This window comes from Varroa destructor, unplaced genomic scaffold (genome assembly GCF_002443255.2).
Source record: "Varroa destructor unplaced genomic scaffold, Vdes_3.0 BEIS01000004.1, whole genome shotgun sequence".
Classification (NCBI taxonomy): domain Eukaryota; kingdom Metazoa; phylum Arthropoda; class Arachnida; order Mesostigmata; family Varroidae; genus Varroa; species Varroa destructor.
The window spans coordinates 45,439,059-45,458,852 of record NW_019211457.1 but is presented as its reverse complement, the minus strand read 5'-3'; the positions used below and the strand labels follow the sequence as shown (position 1 = coordinate 45,458,852).

At 45.9% G+C, this 19,794-nt stretch overlaps 1 protein-coding gene across 4 annotated transcripts in view; it reads right to left on the bottom strand.

Annotated features, from left to right (window-relative positions):
* Nucleotides 1-19,794, bottom strand: part of LOC111248941 (uncharacterized) — a 47,320-nt gene that overhangs the window by 16,336 nt on the left and 11,190 nt on the right. For 3 of the 4 annotated variants that reach the window (XM_022802080.2, XM_022802082.2, XM_022802081.2), the window contains exon 2: nt 2,489-2,755. In XM_022802080.2, coding sequence (XP_022657815.1) covers nt 2,489-2,755 — 267 coding nt within the window. Of the gene's footprint in view, nt 1-2,488; nt 2,756-3,034; nt 3,167-19,794 lie in introns of those variants that run through there. The other variant, XM_086987525.1, reaches the window with a different exon arrangement.

Below are 19,794 nucleotides of genomic sequence, written 5' to 3'. Positions count from 1 at the left end.
AGAAACTCGGAAAGCAGAAGAATGACAGGGGTCTGTTGAAGCGGTTTGAGGAATTGGCTGATGAAGCTGTATAGCACCATCTGCCCTACGCGGCCAAAAGTACCGATGACCGCTCACCAGTGTGCCGGGGGTAGTTCCTCTCTACGAAACAAACCAGAAATAGCCAGCCGTTCGACTTAGAGCGGACAGACAGCCCCTAGTCGGCCGTAGTCGTATGCGCTGTCAGTGGCGCCAGTCGGGGTGGCACGATGCGGTCGTTGATGATAGAGCATCAGACAATCGTCGAACGGGCAAGCGGGTCAGTCACACTCGGACTTCAACGAACCCTTTACGCCGCAACACCGACACTGCGTTGTCGTCGTCATTGTTGTTGTTGCCACTGGGGTCGTGTTTTTGTTCACATTAATGGTTATGTCTGTCGTACCTGCGTGCTTCTTGCCCGTCTATGCTTAGCGGCCCTATCTTTAGCGACACGCCGTATCAATATGCTGTAAAAGAACATCGTAACATGTGTCAAAAGTACAATTTCATTACGCAACCAGAGTACAATGGGTGGCATCCGGTCAATGTATGGATATTAGTTAACTCTTCTTTTAATAATAAACTCGGTTTTTTTTTCTGTAAATTTTCAGGTGCAGTTTTCATGGTGTTTATATAGTTTTCTCTAATGTGAGCGTCGTGTCATCGTAAATCCGTAATACACCTCCTGATAGATTCCAACAATAATATTAGTAATAACCTCAGCAGTTTATGTTTATATAAGTAATAATTTCATCACTATATTAAAAACGTATTTCAAATTTATGCGTGCCACTTATATCGAAAGAACATTTTATGTCCCTTCCTTCCCGCTTCATTGTGTTTATCAGATTGCAGACGGATATCTCATTTATCCTACTATTCCTCAACTATTTCCCTGCTGTATTTCATGATTGACGATAGCAAATAAGCTTCGAAGAACCTTTTGTCTCTTGCCATAACCTATGACATCCCTCTCACATAAGCGTGTCTATGCATTGAAGTAGATGATGCCCTAAGGATGCGTAACGAAACAGTTCTTCGATGTACAAACGAATCATTATGAACAGACGAAAGCCGTAAAACCGCTTAAATAGGCGGAACCCGCTTTGATAGGTACGGGCATAGTCAACAGTCTGATTTAGCCGGTCAGCTCGCACCATATGGTCGTGCTATCCCTTTAGCACAGTCCGACACACCTAGTGTCGATACCCCACCGCCTTAAACTAGCCTTCGGCGCTGGTTTTTGGGTTGCTTCTCGCAAACAGGCTATGCAGGTCTAACCTAACAGAATAGGGCATAACCTTTGAACGATATCCGTTCAGCGACAATTCGTGAATTTCTGTTCATGCGCGATTGTTATCTGAAATCGAGCAGAAAAGCCGCCTTGCGATCGCATCTGCACATGTACGCATACCCTTCGTAGACACATGAAATCGCGATGGCGGCGTGGTTTCCAAAGATCACCACGACAACGATTTGCGACGACAAAGGACACACACAAAAAAGGACTTGGACACCAATTTCAACCGAGTTCTCTACACGTTCCTGAAGAATAACAAAACAAAATTGCCGAATGTCATTAGAATGCAATTCGTCGCACCTGATCAGCCACAATACGACGTATGGGGGAGGTAGCGATAGAGATAAAGAGATCGGGGGTAAGGGGTAGCAGCAAAAGTAATAAGGGAAAAGCGAACAGTGAACGCTTGTATAGGATTTGAAGTTACCCGAAGCTTTTGGTGCGATGTGACTTTAGGTTATGGAAGCTTTTGCAAATCGTCGGCAATGGGAGAACTGTTGTAAACATCATCCATTGCATCTTAGCTGTGCAGCAAAACCAGACGAGGCGACTTATCAACCTCAGAACCACTGCGCAGGAAGCGGACATGCTTGCGAATTCTTGAAAGACACAAGGTCGGTTTTTCGAGCCTACTAGCTCTTATTGTTGTTTTTGCTGCCTCGGTTATATTCCACCTCGAGCGTAAAAATCCAGGTTCATTGATGGCCTGACTGCCGTATACACTGAGGTTGCCTTTTACGTTACTTTGTCATGCTGTTACTTTTCATATTAGACGTTCTCTCTCATAACGATAATCTTGTTCAACAGTAAAAAGAAACAAATGAAATGTAGAAATGTCGGTTGTACATATAGGCTCGATGTTATCAGGAAGCGCTGACACGTGAGCGAAGAATAAGATTTATCTATTATCGTCTAATAATATGAGAGCCCGGTCGTGAAGGCAGCTGCAAAATGGCCAACTTATTACTGTGATTTGGAAATCATGGAAATATAAAGCTATTTCGTCAAAAGCTTTTCATAGAAAAGCTACGAGCTACGGGTGCTCCACATGTGGACAGAAAAATCATCGGATATGGAGACTTCAGTTACTCGCTGTACCAACGTTATTTCTGCTTTCTAATTGAGTTGGATATGAGGTTAGACGTCACGCTAGGCTGGTGAGCTTACCTTGTCCACGTTGGGTGTTTGGGCAATGGCGGGCACCATCGAACGCAGCCGATGGAACTCTTGGAGTCTTAAAATCCTTTGACGGTTTCTTCGCTCGCGGCGAGCCAGTCGTGCGCGAAGTGCAGCTGAACGCTGCAGGGCCGGATCAGCACGCAACTTCGCCCATCGAGCGCTGAGAGCCGCAGGCGACCCTGCGTAACCCGTAGCAGAGTCTACTGATTGGTTCGATGTGGGCGCCATTGGTACACCATCGGTAGCCTTTACCATCTAAAACGGTAAGGAACACACGAAAATAAAATAATACGTGAATATATGTAGCTATCGTTGAGGAATCTGCGCTTAGGTTCTGGCAGTGCTTCAGAAATGTCAACAAGCTGACAAAATAAGAAATCATTAAAATTCTGTGTCTATGATAGCTTATCTTCAGCTAATTCTAAACTAAACTAGTGCTATGTAATAGTAGTTTACTATCACAATACTATATATATATAGTATATAGTATATATGTTTGCGTTGTTTTTTGTTATGATTGTTTTTGGAACGTACAGAGAGAGAGCCTTTTTTGCCGGATAACGTAATTCTCACTTGCGTCACAAGTCTTTTTCTCGCTCTCCCCTTACTTTCCCCCGGCTCTCATCAGATTTCCCCACGGTCCGCTTCACTCAACTTTACCCGCACGCAAGCTATCTCGTAGACGAGACGTGCCATCATCGATGAAACGGTTACCACATTGCGCATGTATATATATACATTCGTACTACAGTATTGTTCAAACTGGGTGTTAATATTCTGCAAGGCAAAAGCAGTCAGGGAATATTCGTTGGAGCAGCAGTTATGCTCAGGCTGAAAACGCATGCATATATATATGTGTGTGTGCGATACGTCGTGTCTATATCGAGTACAAATGGGAATTCTCAAGCGACACGACGCTCCAGTGGTCGCGCTGTGCACCAAGATCAGAAAATCAGATCTAGACGTCTCACTACTCTTAGACTATTTCTGGGCCGATGTCACGGTAAAAGACAAAAAAGATTAGGGCCGGCCTTTTGCCCTGATCGACGTGTGCGTTCCCTCGAAGATTCTGGGCGGCTGATCACAGGACGAAGTACAGTGAAGATTGAAGAACGAAGGTGAGAAAGACAAACTTTCACACGCTTTTAGCCGCCGAACGATTGAGCAAGGACCGCTGTTGTCGTTGCTGTGACAACACCAGGGGCCACGGCAGCGACAGCAGCTGCTGGCGTAAGTAGGAGTCAGTGACAGATGTGTATGCGGCGAAGGTCGTTTACGGGCAAATCACCGTAAGAAAGGAACACTGACGCAACGACTAACAACAGCAACGCCATCGATCCACTGTCGCGTATTCCCTTTTGACACGTCAGCTACAAGAAAAAGCTTCGTACAACCGAAAAGAGCGTTTTCCATTGACGCGATCCCTATGCACTTCACACACTTCATACTCTGTCGTGCAGCGCCGACACCTGATAGGGCCCAGTCCTACAGAACAGGTCAAAGGCAGAAAACCGAAATGAAAAAGCAACAGCATAGTACCAGCTCTGAAAACAACGGCAACAGCAGGAAATGCTTTTTTAAAACGAATACACAACTGCCAGCGGAAAAGGAACGCACCTGCGCTACGAAGCTGTTGCCGAATTTTTCAGCTCAGAGATCTACCTTGGTGCAATAACGCAAAATGAAAGGAGAAAGGGACCGATGGAAGGACGACGCAATGCGAGATAAAGTTTAGCTATATCTTCTTTGAATGTCGCTGCTGTGGCCTTTCCCCAGTTTCATTGTTCGTGGCAACAAATTACCAGTGAGTGTGACAGCAAAAGGAACGACACGTACGAATTGCAACAAAAAGGTGGTAAGCGATTCGCCGGCTTCCCGAGCGGCTAAGGGCGGCCAGCGACGGATCGCGGTCGGAAAGTAGAGCCAAAGATGGACCGCCAATCGGATATTGATCCGACACAATGTACATTCACAGTAATAGTATTAACGACAGAAATGTTACTAGACGCGTTCCGAACAAAATCGTGACTGGTTCGCCCTAACCATGCATTGGTCTTCGTTCTTTGTGCGTCTGTCGGCGGTAATCGATAGAGTGTGCATCTACGTAAGAAGATGAGCCGGCAGTATAAGCGATGATCGTATAAACAAGCAATCAATGTAACAACAAAATGCGATTCACAAAATTAGTACTACTAAATTCTGCACGTGACACAAACAGTTTTAGGTTGTTGATACGCCTCCGTAACATTATTTTTCATGTCCTTAAGGACATATGCATACCGTGTGGTGCTATGTCACGGTATATCAATCAATATATCTTGGCGGGACCGCATGATCGGTTAGATCATATGATTGAGACGCTCTATCGGTTGTTGGCACGTGTGTACAACGCATTTTCTATTAATTAAGTCTCGCCTAATTTAAGAAGATAAAATAAAGCCAGTTTTAAGAGCAAAATATGACAGCATTATCAAATTGACTGTTACTTTTATCTTGATGCGCTCTTGCACCTTCCCTCGCTTGGAGACCTCGAAGCACCTCACCATAATTAGATGCCCTTGTTATTGTTATGCATTCTACGAACGCCATGAGGTTCTCGAGAAACTCGAGGAAGTTTCAGATATCGAACGATGAGCTTTTTCCCGCCAAACCCTATGTCATTAAATCATCGCCAGCAAGTTCCGTTCTTCGAACGTTTTCGATCACGAACAGACGACAGTGCCTTGAGCCTATCGATGCAGGCTAAACGACCACGAATTAATAAGATTCGATAATGATGATGCTCTGCTAATGTGATTGGCCACACCAAGCAGCAGCAGCAGCAACAACAAAAGGTGCACAGTCAGCAATAATGGAAGCCAGGTGCGCCTTATATTTGGCTAAATCCAGTCGTTTGATAGGTCAGCAATTCGCTAGCACGCGAGTTTACGTTTCTGCATGGCTGGCCCAGGCTGAACGGCCGATCGGGTTGTCCTGACGGGGGCCAGCAAAATAATGACTTAACAGATATGTACAAATCAATCACAGCACATATTTAAAAGGGGATCAGAGGCAATGCTCCCGACGAAAAGAACGGGTTATCTCACTTCTATTTTGCCGGCCGGGCGGCGGGCGGGCTAGCGAAACATTTACCGGACGAGAGATTTATATATATATAAATGCTCAATGACTGCGTTGCGACAACGGCAGTGCTTCTATCGCGTCGTTATCTTTTCCTACGGGTTGTATTCGACGTGCTTCGTTTCTTCACGCTTTTCGAGCAAAGAGACGACCGAGAGAGAGAGTGTGAAGAGAGGTGATGAGAGGCAGTTTCCATGAATTGTACGAAGTCATATTTTGTTTTTTATGCCGGATCGTATCTCATCGGTTTGGCTCGGTTTGGGAGAACACCGAAGAAAAGACGATTACCTAGAATAGAAATGTTATCTCGCTAGGGGTTCGTGAAAAGCGAGTGTGTGGGTCGTCAGGGTGAGAGTTATGTGTCGAAGATCCGGGAAGATTACGTCGTATAGTGCATACACGTTTTTATTTTCGAACCTGTCCCTGAAGAATGGTACCCAACATACGAAAATCGGACAGTGACCTGAATTGAATCTTCAGTTGTATTCATTCACGCTCGAATTTGAAGATCAATACAGATCTTCTCAATTTAAAAAGTTTAAATTAGGATGATGCCCAGAAAAACGTTTCTGCTAGATTATAATTTTATACATGTATAATATAACCAGAATTTGTTCAGTCCCCAGGAATGGAGGGCAATCTGGACCTTAATGTTGCACATTTGTTTAGTTAAATTCGTAATTTTCCTTTGATACCGAACATTTGGAGCACTGGCTAACTATCCTCCTACAGATACTCCATAGGGCTGTGTAAACAAGTTGACGCTTGACGTTATCGAGGGCGCCTATTTGACGCGCACGCCCTTCGAATCTTTCTCCCTATCCGTAGGTATACCAACCTGGACAATTGTTTCTTTATGCATACACCCAAACGACTGACTCCTTGATCTGACTTCGGACAGCTCTGGTCCCTCAACAACAAGCTCTCTGTGAAACCGCTAAGTCTATGTTCGTAACTCTGTTGGTGAATACCCGCCTTCAAGTGACTTTATTACCGCCGGTAGCCCTGAAGAGACGTGATCTGAAGTCTGAAGGCAGATCCTCCAGCGTAGTCTTTGGACTTTTTATCCGCTTTCATCGGCCGAATCATTCGAACATGAAATCTTTTTTTCCGCTCCCTTATTTGTTCTTCATAAGCCTTCTTTCTGGCCCGTTGCTGAAGCTATGTTGCACTGCGGCGAAATAAGGCAGCGTACCTTTTAGCCACTGCGTCTAAGCCATACACAGCATATAGCTAAGTGAAAACCTACTGCTTTCGGCTTACTTGGTTACTCGCGTGGCAGTTCAGTCGGCTCGAGCTGTAACTTGCCCGTGTGGCAATAAACGCCCTGAGCAGACACACATCAGAGATATACACATACAGCGCGGTAAACAATGAAGTGATGAGAAGCCAAAGAAGACCGGTGCAACGGTAAGAAAGCCCAACGTTACATACACGCACGTGTGTATGAATCGTACATACACATCGTAGGAGACACAGGGATCTGAAAGAATTTGCAGCTGCGCCAATTGACCCAAATCTAATACTGTAACTGTTCAACACTAAAGACGACGATTCAGTCTGCGGAAGACGTCGCCGTGCTAAAGTCACGACGAGACAAAAAAAAATCTAACGTCAGATCAATCGCTACGCTTCGGTTGGCTAAATCAGCTGACAGATAAATACAGTCGTCAGTTCAGTGTCGCTATATTGCATAAATACATCCGAATATTAGAAGAGTGAGAGTAGTTTTTTTTTATTGCATCGCAGTCGCGTCTAAACTTTGTTCACAAAACAAATTTTTCGAAATTGCGTAAGTGTCAACGTGCCGAACGTAAGACCCAAACCCGAACGGTGTAAGGAAAAACTTTTTTTTGTTCTTTCTTTTTTCCGGAAATTATAGAAGTACACAAATCTATGCGCTGTGGCAAAATATAAAAATATCGAAAATTTTTGTACATTCGAGTTCTTTGCTTCATTCTAATGTAGTTACTCCAGTCGAATTGTACGAAATGCCCATTCGATCCGTCGCTTGAATCACGGCCCGTTGCTACTCGTTTTACCGATTAATGTCCCCCGTAGGGTAAATCCTGAGGAACCCCCTAACGCCAGCAAAGTCGTCAATGATTTTCGGCTCGTTCCTTTCGGCTCCGGTATCAAAAAAGGATATCTTTCAATATGTCTCACGGACGTGGTAAAAATGAAGCCACTTCGCTTCATATATTGTTGATGCTTTTGTTGTTGCTACCAGGCTTTACCCGTACGAGCAGTGTGAAGAATCACTTCACTTGCCCTTCTACGGTACTTTAATGCTCAGCGAAGACTTCGAAAACGCGGCAAAGTTTGACGGGCTACGGGATCGGTAGACCAACCTGCTAGCGATCGATGCCGCTACGATCAACAGCTGGTGAAGCGCCCTAAGTGAAGTCGTGCCGATGCAGAATCATGATGGATCATGCCGTGTCGATGCACTTCATTCCGAATGCCGACCGTGTCGGTATGCCTGCAAGAAGCTAGATTTAGACCGACGCAGGGCTCAAATCGACGTTCACACACACACACACACACACACACACACACACCTATACACACATTCACATACACACACACAAACACAGAATATCAGTCGGCGATCTGGCCCTGATCATGAACTTTAGGACTGGCGTCAACGGATCGGGCACGGATGCGCGATGACGCCTGCATGGTGCCGGGTGCCTGACGTATCTGAATGCCTGAAAAGCTGAACGGTCAGGCCGGTTTTGTTCCACAGTGCTGTGTCCATTGGCAGCAAAACATGCCGCAGTTCAAAAGCTACGCTTTATTGTTAATCAAGTGACGGTGTGTCGCTGCCAAGCCCAGCCAAAGAGATCAGTGATCGTTCAGACGAAATGAAGCTCAATGAAGATTACTTAAGCACACTGCTCGCGAACGCTATTTCGCTTGAACTTTACCTGGGACATATAATCTTCCTGACTCTTAACCATATATAAAGCGGAGTTCTAAGGTTCTCTCTGCAGTCTTCATTCGACTTCCGACGACTCTGAATAGCGGTCTAGTTACGGATAAGTATCACTATTATCACTGTAACTAAACGCTTCTCAATAGAAAAAAAGTCGGCGTCATTTTATCAAGTTTCTATTCTTTTACGTAGTGCTTGGCCTCACCCCGGACGAGGCTCATCGTTCATAGTCGTGGCAATGACAGCTCACCTAGGGACGATTGACGCGTGCCTCACTCGAACGCTGGATATTCGTGAGGTCGGCTGCTGTCTCTGCTCCTCTACTCGTTAAGAACATAATAGATGTTAATAGTGTATTCTTTTGAGCTTTGTGTAGAGTTTGATTCAACGGGAAGTACCGCGCAACTTTTGCTACCCGCTAGAAAGCGCATCGCCAGCTGTATCACGTACCATTATTGGAGTGGTCACTGCGTTCAGATAGATTACCTTGGGCAACATGGTCTTATCATATCTTGCTTCGATAAAGATATATAGCAGGTCACAACACCTCCATATAATACTAATAACAACTATTATTATCAGTCAATGAAACCGTCGCACGCTACGAGATCTCACCCGTGTAATCACCTCTAGCTTCCGTGGGAGTTTAGCATTCACAGTGTCTGATACATATGCCGTATCCCGCTACTGACCTTTGGTTCTCCCCGTAACTTTTAGCCACACCCGCATTGGCAACCTAAAGCTTGGTCATACCTTTCCGATTCCACTAAACGCTGATATTCGTTTCTTTTATCTACACAGCTTATGTTACCAGTACTACGTCAACTAGAAAAATCCCGCATAACGGCGAAGAAACGTTTTGCCCGTATGCTAACCGTTCACAGCCCTGAGCAAAAAGTTGCACTCCGTCCGACAACTGATTCCCCCCAAGCAACCCTTAAATACACCAATTTTGGGGGGCTCGCGTAGCCCACTTTATCCGTGGAATAAGGGCAACGAAAGCCATACGAAACGGCTAACCACCACAAGTGTATTTCACCACTGGAATTGAATTATGCACAGTGTTACCCTGCTCTTTATCCTGTTCCTGGTGGTGGCGACTGGGATACGAGCTGAGAATGGCTGGTAACGTCACCTAACTGTTGCAACTATGGCCCCAGTTCTATCAGAATTAAGCCGAACTGCAACAAGAACATATCGTACACATAAAACTATTCGTCAGCGTCGACATCCTTTGGCGGATATGGGGAAGCGTGACTATGAGGTACCTGTAGCTACAGCCGCGAATATTTACAACATCGTACTTTATTCGAACCTTTCTGAGCTGGTACTTAGGCAAGGTGTACAGTTAGGTAGACGGAGCGGCCCGGCGCGATCAGAGAATCGCCCGTGGCTGTCTATTGGACTGGATTGCAGCTGAACGTCTTATAACACTATAACCTGCTAGCTGATTGATGCTCGCGAACGCTTAGAGATAGTCTCGTTGCCAAATGTTTTTACGTCGTGTGTGTTCTGCTTCGTTGCTAATGCCATTGCTGCTGACGACGGTGGCATATCTTCTCAATGACCGTTTCAGCGGACTGTTTTCTACCGGCGAATCCGAACGGCGTGTTTGGAATTAGCAACAGAGATAGATAAGGGGCGACAGCAATGACGCCAGCTGTACACGATAATAACAGAACGACGTCAACGACTGCGCCAAGAACGCTAGCGTGAGGGGTAGAATGGCTAATACGTATTCTTAAAACCACGGATTGAATTGACGCTGAGGGTGGCCACATCGTAGAATTGGCATCGGGCAAGGTCATTTCACGACGAGCGGATGGATACCGCGCGTATAGCGTTCGATCTTTTCACGAGCATTGTTCTTGAAGTTCTCTGGCGCTTCCAGTTTAGCTCATTCATTCTATGCGTTAAAAAAAGCCGAGTTGAGTTAGCTTGTTCTATGTATTAGGGAAGATGTCTGCGGCGACAGCTAGAGAAAAGTGCAGACTTTGCCGAGCGTCCTAAAATAGTTGTTGTTGTTAGAGGTGACGTATTTGTTCGTGTCTATACGCTTTATATATGTACAAGACTTTGTGGCGGGATGGGTGCAGTGAGGTATTTTTTAATGCGACCGACAACACGTCTATCATTCATTACTTCATACGACGAAGTATCCGCGGGACTCAGCTATGGAACAACCGTACAGCCGTTCTATAGTCAATTACCAAGGCTAAGGCGGCGCAACATTGGGCTTGGTGCTCGTATCTACACCATGGCGATTCTCTCGTTTTACCTTTCGTTTTTATGGTTGAAATGTCATTGATGCGTATGTTCGCTTGCCTCGCATAAACATCGTAGAAACGTGTTGCTGCACTAATTCCGATTGGCAGAGCTATACTCTTTTTCCATTACATAGCCATATATATATATATATCCGACGGAAGAAGTATAGCCCCTCGCATCGGCTAGAGCTAGGACTGATTCTCCCTGCAGCGAATTTACTTTAGATCACGATAGCTTTAGCTCATTGTGGGTGACGTTTACTTTTGGTGATATGTCGCCCAATTTTATTGGTATGCCCAGTCGCGCACTAAAGACCCAATTGGGGAAAGTGGGAAGTGCTCGTCAATGCTGCTGCTGCTGCAGAAAATGAATAGCGGTTTAAGCTTAATTTAGTCGTACGCACGAATAGAGCGAGAGGCGTCCAAGCATCATACGCATTAGTCTCTATTAGCAGTAGTTAGATCCCCTTCATTCTACGGTTCTCCCGGCTCGACAGCGCCAACAACAGTATAGATGTGATAAGGTACTCTTCGCAAATGATACCATTTTGTATCTTTCGGTATATTTTATAGAGCAAGATACCCAGAAACGCTATGAAAACAATTTTCATAAGGTACAGAAGCTACTCAATTCCAAGCGATATTAGCTAAAAAGTTCTTCTCAATAGCGATCTAAACTTCGATGAAAGAGAAAATGGGTCTTTAAAGTATAGAATGTTCCGTATGTGCGTAAGATAGTAATGCATCAAATCAACGACATAGAAAAAAATATATATGCTTAACCAGTAAGGAAATAGGTCTCTTTGAATATCAGATATTGACTATTCTGGCGTCATGCGCCAACTTGTTAACCCAACCACTACGCCTGAATAGTAGAATGCTATACGCTAGAAGTAATATTATTATATACTACGAATTTCAACTATCACACCATAGAACGCATATGATACGATGTTTTTTGGTATTCAGCGGATCTTTCTACAAATAAGGAAACCCTTCTAGCTCTCCGCTCGAGTTGAAGAACCTTAGCATGTTGGTGCGCATTTTTAGAGACATACTGTCTGCTACATGTTTCTACATTCTGCATTCAACAGCCATCTCAGCGATTGTGTTACTAAAGCAGATCTGCTTGGCCAGGGCGGGGATTCAGCAAACATATACACACACCCAGGCAGGTTGGGTTCTTGTGAAGACACACCCTATTTCTACTACTGCATTCTGTACTGTGCTTCCTGCGTGCATTTTAAGCACCAACCATACTCCCACCTCGTTTTATTTTCGTTTAGCGAAGGAAATTTCTTCATGTTATCATCTTTGGTAACCAACCATAACTGACCATAGTTCAACCACGGGTCAATCATGCCCCATCTATAGCCTAAGGGTTATCACAGGGCGCTCACTGAACCAGTGTTGACGGTAAAAGCGCTAACCTTACAATAAGCATCTGTATGGAACATGGATAGACCGCTACTTGCTTTAGGTACGTATGCATCTATTTAATCTTTCTATATCTGTGTTTTTGCGCATAGTTAGAATAGCCGAGTGTTCGAGCGCGCCGTGGCGTCACCGCTTATGTTGAACGCAAACAAAAACGGTTGTCACCATCATGGGCCGTAGTTGTTATTTTTGTAGTCCTTGTCGCCGTATTCGTCACAGCAGTCAGCATCCATCTTTCTACCGGAACAACTTTCACGGCAACAATACAGCCGAGCTACTGGTTTTAAACGCAACCCTATCAGAAGAGCTGCAGGCACAGACGAGTATGCATCGGAGTAATATTTCCGGTATGAATGAAGGCTCATAAGTTAACGGCCTGAATGAGATGACAGGACGCTGTTTGTGTGACACAGGTGAAAATACCGCCCGTGCATGGGTCCGGGCCGCTAATGGTTTCACGCTGGTTCAAGCTACGCTCGAACCACTTAAATATATCGAGTTAGTCAGTCTCACAGGTTAACGGTTGTGTGTGTTCCGTAGTACACTATATTGCAAAGAATCTCGACTGGCACTACTGGAAAGACCTTTAGAAAAAAACATCAGCGTGTTATCATTTTCGTAAAACTTTGATTGGAAGTACATTTTCGTCGGCTTAACCTTTTCGTCTGCACAAGCTGGACAGAACCGTGGAGGATACGAGAAACGGCACAAAGCGACAATCGCCTCCCAAAGTGATCTTTCTTTGGATGCAGGTTAACATCAACAGCGGCAGAAGCGTCTCTACCAGACCTACTTTACTCATCCGCCTGTAGTGAGCTACGGTGCCGCGCCTCGATAAGATCAAGAGCAGGGGCAGGTAAACGTTGAACATTCAGAACTCAGCGTTTAGCATTATCTCGTGTTTTACGCTCCACGAGAACAAGCTCTCGCTAGTAACCATAGATTTCTCTGGTGACCCACCCTAAGGAAGAGCGGCCGCCAAGGGCGGTGACTTTGCCGGGCCGTGACGTCACCACACGTCACTTGAGTTGCGGTTATCCCTCCAGCGAGGATCTCATCATTTTGGCATTGGAAAAGGCAGCGCCTTCTTTCTATTTCCTCTTTACAGACATTTCCTCTTGCTAGCAATAGCATAGATACGGAGGTAGCGCGCCATCTTTGCTTGGACAGGCAACACAAGTCCTTATACTAACAGAAGTGTTTTTCATACTGAAAGTTGTCATCGTCCGACAAGGAAAAATAGGCACTTCTCCTAGCGGCTTGCGGCAGACATTCCCGAGATGGCGTTCGTAGTAATAGCAGCGTCGCGTCCAGTTGCCCACATTGTTCATGTTTAAACGTAACGTTAACGCCGCCGGCTTGCAACTTCGTTCGTAGCTCCCTCAGCAGATCTATTTTTTGCACCTTCCCGTTAACGTAGATGTACATGAACAGCATGACGCGGTGAAGCCATTGAGGACTATGCTTTGACAAGTGACGTGACAGAATGCCGGCGAGCACGCAGCTTCGTAGAATATAATAGAAAACACGCGCAAAAACAAAGACCGACCGTGCGACCACGCGGTGAATGCAGGCAAAGGATCGACATTTTGAGAGTGATTCTGCCAGCGGAGCTGCAGATAAAACATCGATTTGTCCCGTTCATTACTATAGCAATAGCCAGTGAGCAAATAGTTACAACTTCCCGTAGGAGAATTATTCGAATGGAAGATAGAGCGGTAGCAGCGACTGTAGAAATTACCACGTGATTACAGGACACAGACGGGGCGGCGTCAATGCTGCCAAATAGAGCCGACCCAGAAGGGTCGAGGATATTCTTCCGAAGCACCTATTTGCATAATGGGCTGAGCGTGTCCTGGTGAGTGAATTGTACGCAAGTCTTCGCCAATAGCACCAGCGGAATATGGTGGTAATTAATATAAAAACGTCAGCTCCGCCGCCATCGAGTGCTTGACCGATAGCTAAAGTTTTTCTACAGTTGTTGTGGTTACCATATTTAATGATACAAATATCACGATGGTTTCCGTTGTCACCATAGATCAACGTGAACCATATTACACTCCTGTATACAGAACGAAAGAATACGCGATCCACCTATTTCAGCCGTGCAGCAGGGACATGCTATATAGTTATTATACGCGACATTTAGTACGCGTTGTCGAACGGCCCAAAATCATTTGACGATGATGAAGACTATGACTGTGGTGACGATTGCAAAGAAGATGAGAACTCGTACAACAACTGCAATTTCATGACATTATCTATTATTGCTCTATGCGTACGTGCATATGCAAATCTTCTAGTCATGTATAATGTAAAGCGTCTACAGTGTCGATACATCGGCAGCCCAGTTAATGCGACCGGCACGGTACGAATACAAGGATGATCAATGAGAAAAAGTACAAGGAAGGGACCGCCATATTTGACAATTACCCGATGACGAGACGCCAGCCATTGTTTTACTGCTTTTTCCGCTGCTGCCAACGCACCTAGTTCCTCTAGCGGCGTATCACGTCAAGCGTCAGCGTCATGAACTCAGACATGCCGACAGTGGCCTTCAAACTGAATACGGGAAGTGGCCACAACGGCACCGGCGGAACGTCGGTCACGGGTTGCGCACTCAGCGTTTAGAAATATTCAAATGCAGTGACAAAGCTGATGGTTAGACTTTCAGTTAGTACGCTAATATATTTATATACGAGCAGTTCTCAATAATAATAATATGTACATATATTAGTGATTAGGGTAGGTTAATTGGACGCAACGCTAATGTTGTAGTGTGCTTTGGTACTGATTGATGTACAGTCTATAGCGGGAATAGATTCTATGGTCGATTGACGCCGACAATTCGTCGGGTTGTTGCTCGTCCTTCAGTCGATCCACAGCGATCGTTACTAAGCTGGGCTTAGTGACGGCAACTTTTTTTACGATGCGCTACTAGTACTATAGCTGATTAAAGTGTAATATGATTGTACTACTATTAATAAGCGTTGTGTACTATAGTGCCTATTTATGTATGTTTGGCGTTTCATATATAAAGGTTTAGGTCTCTTTTGCTGTGACAAAGGAGGGGGCGTACTCAAAGGAGGGGGGGGGGGGGGGGTTAGAATATTAACCCATAACAGAATTCAAGGTCAAACTAGACAGGCTAAATTCTTAAGTGGGCTGAGCCGCTGACCTGTGCTACGGCACTATGCCGTCTCTTGATATTTGTGGGCATCATTATACGCGTGTATATGATATGTTGAGCCTCGAAGGTGTTTACTGAATGGCGGCCGACACAGGTGCGCTATGTGTCGATGGCCTTGCTCGCCACGCGGCCAGCCAACGCTTGTGGCCGACAGCGACCATCGACGTTGAAAAATGCCAAATAACACGTCAACCGAGAGTCGAGCTCCTCCCGGTAGTGGCGTCATCCGATGACATCGCTATTCGTTGAAGGCCGCTTCAGCGGAAGAATTGCAGCGGCAGAACTTACCTCTCCGACAGAGCTGCCCTTAGCGTCATGTTATGTTCTCTTAGCACATCAACTAGCGTAATACAAATATTTATATAATTTGCTATTGACCAACGTATCACAGTAACGAAAAGATCATGTCATACGGGTTAAGCTATATAGAGAAAATGGAGACTAAGACGGACAACAGAACGCGATTCATCAAAATGATCATCGACAAACAATAGTTCCAGCGTTACAACAACGGCGCCGGTGATCGCGTCAACTCTAATACGAGTCAGGTCACAATCATAAAACCGGTTGATACAACAAACTTCTATTAGCGCTAGAAGGACAGTAGCGTCGGAACAGATCGGAGGCGGGTTCATGGACCTCATCGATGCTATCCTGTACCTGAAGCGACTGGAATATGAACGGCGGAATCTTGACTGTCTTTATCTATACTATATTTTTCTATTTAGAACACCTGCTGCCGCAGACAGCTAGCGTTATAGGTTGGAAACGAGCAGCAGCTTCTAGTAGAACCTAGCGCATGGTGCTTCTATCACTATTCCATGGGGTTTCATTCGAGTTTTGGGTGATGTGAAACATTACGTAGCTACGCCAGTACCATCTATCGAGTGTTGTCACGGAGAATCGAGTCACAATGATATTATCAGGTACAAGCAATAGCTATGGCAAAAATACTAGCAAAGAGTCATGCCAAGAAGTTTTTTTAAATTTCGGCGAATCGTCTGTGCGACAACGAACTTGGTAAGGTCGTGTTTTCGAAGTGCTTCAACGAGGTGGATAGAAACCGAAAGCTTGCCTTAGCTGAAAGGGACAGTAGCTTTCAGCAAAAAAAAAAAGCTCAATTATTTCCTCACACGTTCGTAAGACAATGTTACATACATATCTAGTTGTGTTAAGTATGTATATGGGTAAATTAGAATATCAACGTGGCGAACAGATCTGAGGCAGAAGCCAAGCTACTTCGTAACCGCCTTCCCCTGACTTTGCGCTGTGTTCGGCCGCAGTTAAAGAAAGAATAAACAGCACAGAAAACGCACATGACGAGAAGCAGAGCTGGTGCTATCTGAGCCGTTGATGGTAGCTGCGTCGGTTGCCAGTGACAGCAGCAGCCACAATAGCAACACCTGAGCGTATCCTGGTAATTGCAGAATTTTACTAAACACATCGTTCCTATTATGCTTAATGCGGTGGGGATTCGCCGGCGATGGCGTCGCGACTCCCGTGAAGCCGGCTGTGTGACGCTGTTCTTATGACGCTCATAATATTTCAGTTGTCGTCCGCTGAGTCCATCCTGGTTGTATGCGTCGCTAGCACAATACCACTATTACATATAGGCTCCATTCAAGGGTCTCAGGTCCCGCACCTACTACATGCCAGCGTGTGGATCTCGCCGTGTCTATCCACCTCGCCATAGATGTTCATACAGGCAATAGCACTCGCGTTTCTGTCCAGGGTTCTTCTGTGAAGCTTTGCTAGTCGCTGGTTCGACAAACGACGGTTTCGGCAGTCCGCTGATTCGTATGACTCGCTCCGTGTTCTTGGTTGTTGCTGCTTTGTTTTGCCAGGCAAGGTACTTCGACGGCAAGACGAGGCGATGAACCCACAGCGTCTTCAACTCGACGTCAAAGGCGCTGCCGTCGGTGCTGCGTATTCGTTCCATTGTGGCGTTCCTTCAGATCCAGTCTCAGGGTAGCAATGGAAGTGAGAGAAGCCGGCGTTCACTACGTCGACGACCACAACGCAGTGGATCGTAGCGCCGTCACCACTACAAGTACCAACAACTCGGCTGGCGAGCTGTTACGCACCTGTAAAGGGCGGGCGAAGATTAAGTGAAACCGGCGTAGCTGTTATGCGCTGGCTCCATTCGGTGCCGCTCGGACGCCCGGCTCGATGACGGCGTCGTTAGTCCCCAGCTGCAGCACTTGTCGTCTTTACCGGGGTGAGTCTATACTATATACTTACTATGTGCCATTCTTGCAATGGTTTCGCATCGGTGTCATCCGCCGTCGCTCTCTATCACTCGTCCGCTCCTACAGCCACAATAGACAGACCGGTCGGCCGGCGGACAGACGCGACCGAAGTTCGACGTCAAGCTGGCCGCCGGCTGTGAGGCGAAAAAAGAACAACGAACAGTGCCTGCTGATTCATTGTTAGTGTACCTAGCTTAGCAAGTAACGCCGGGATGGTGGGAAATGTCTGCTTTTGCCGTCTTGGCTGCCATCGCTATTGGTACTTCCATCGCGCCGTCCCATCGTGGGCACAACGTCGCTATGAGAAAAATGGGCCTTGCGCAGCAGTGGCAGAAGAGCTAAGCAACGGTGATGTCTGAAACGTCTTCGGAACGCCAATAAAGTGCAGAGGAAGAACTGGTGTACTAGAAAATATAGAATTAGAGCCGAGTACCTGCACTGTGCAATATGCGTATGTCTGCTATTGAGACAGGCTCGATGAAAAAGAAGTTGAGGTGAACTTATGGGCAGGAAACGGGTCTATGGGTGAAACATATATGACACGAGATATTAACCATATTTAGGGTAAACGAATAGGGTTTGATAACGTAAGCGTCTTTGAAGTCATCGTTTCTGTCTGGCCAAACAGATAATCTTAAAAGTAATTGTGATGCTTGGTGGGGACGCTTGTATCGGAGAGTTCGCGCGTTCTAAAGAAAAATGGCTGGCAAAGGCGCCCAGAACATTCTTCTGATATTATTTATTATGTACACTCATTAGAGAGAACGACTTACGTAACTTAATGATGCGGTCCCATCGCATTGATTGGAAAACACTAAAATACATTTTAGAATGCCAACGAATAATTGTCCATTTCTTATTAAGTCATTTGATATAAGCTGTCACTGGATGATATGTACAATTCTCAAGAACATAGTCCGTATCTATCATATATTGTCGAAACCTTTTATGTACCCCTCAAAAGTGCTCGCCAAATGTATAGGGCCTGCCAGGTGTGCTTAGTCAACAGGGTAGAAGCCTCTCAACATCAACAGCAGTCCTAAACAACATATGCTTTGACTGGTGGTCCGTTGGGAGCTACCGCTACTACCTATACCAGTACCACGGTTGGTCCTACTGCCACAATGGCCTGTATCTCTCCATAATAGCACCATGTCCTTATAGAGCCCAGGACCACTCTCCCGTTGCGCTTGGCGGTCACCGATCTATTCGAATAGGGTTTATGCAGAGGACTGCCACATTCCACTAGCCAACTATGACAGCAGATCCGCTAGGTCCACCCGTGCTACCTGCCGCTGGCGCTCGGATGGGCGCAAGGTACTAACGCAGCTGGATGGGGAACGCTGACTAGAGAAGCTTTCGCACACGGTCTGGCGAAGACATTCACTAGTCAACCATGGTTCGACTGGGTCTCCGGACAGTCAATGCCGACGACCGAACAACATAGCGCTGGCATGGACTGTGCTACTCCGAGCGAGTGCGGAGCACTACTGGCCTTTACACCTGCTGAACTCCTGTCTGTGACTGTGGCGGTTTTTAACGTTTGCCGCCACTGATTCCTTTGTTTTATGTGCTATTCTGCTGACTGTGTAGTGTTATGCTATGAGAGACGCATACACATCTGGCCAGGGATTGGAGAAGAAATGCCACCTGACTCCTGAGTGTCACATTGAAAGTCTGAATATCATCATTAGACAGGGAGAAAGGCAGGCAAGCAGGCGGCATAGGGTGAAACTGCTCTGGGGATACCGTAGAATTATAGAAAATAGCTACAAGTCAAGTCGACAGCGAGCGATCGATGAAGACGCCTATTCGACGAACAGACGAGAAATAGGCGGTAGGTAAAATACCTAAGCAGCTAATTGATAACCGTTGGTCCACAATGGAGAACGTATCATGGCAGCTTGAATTGCCGTTAGCTCCTCGACCGTTCCTTGCTCCTGTTTTACTCGTCTTTTTTTTGGTTTGTACGAGTCGACCTCAGCTGTCAGTCGCTCTCGCGTTGCCCGAAGAGGACCCTGCAGAAATCCACCTGATATTATCCAGGGTGCCACCTGGGAACATGTGTGTCACGCCAGAAGATTGCTTTGTTT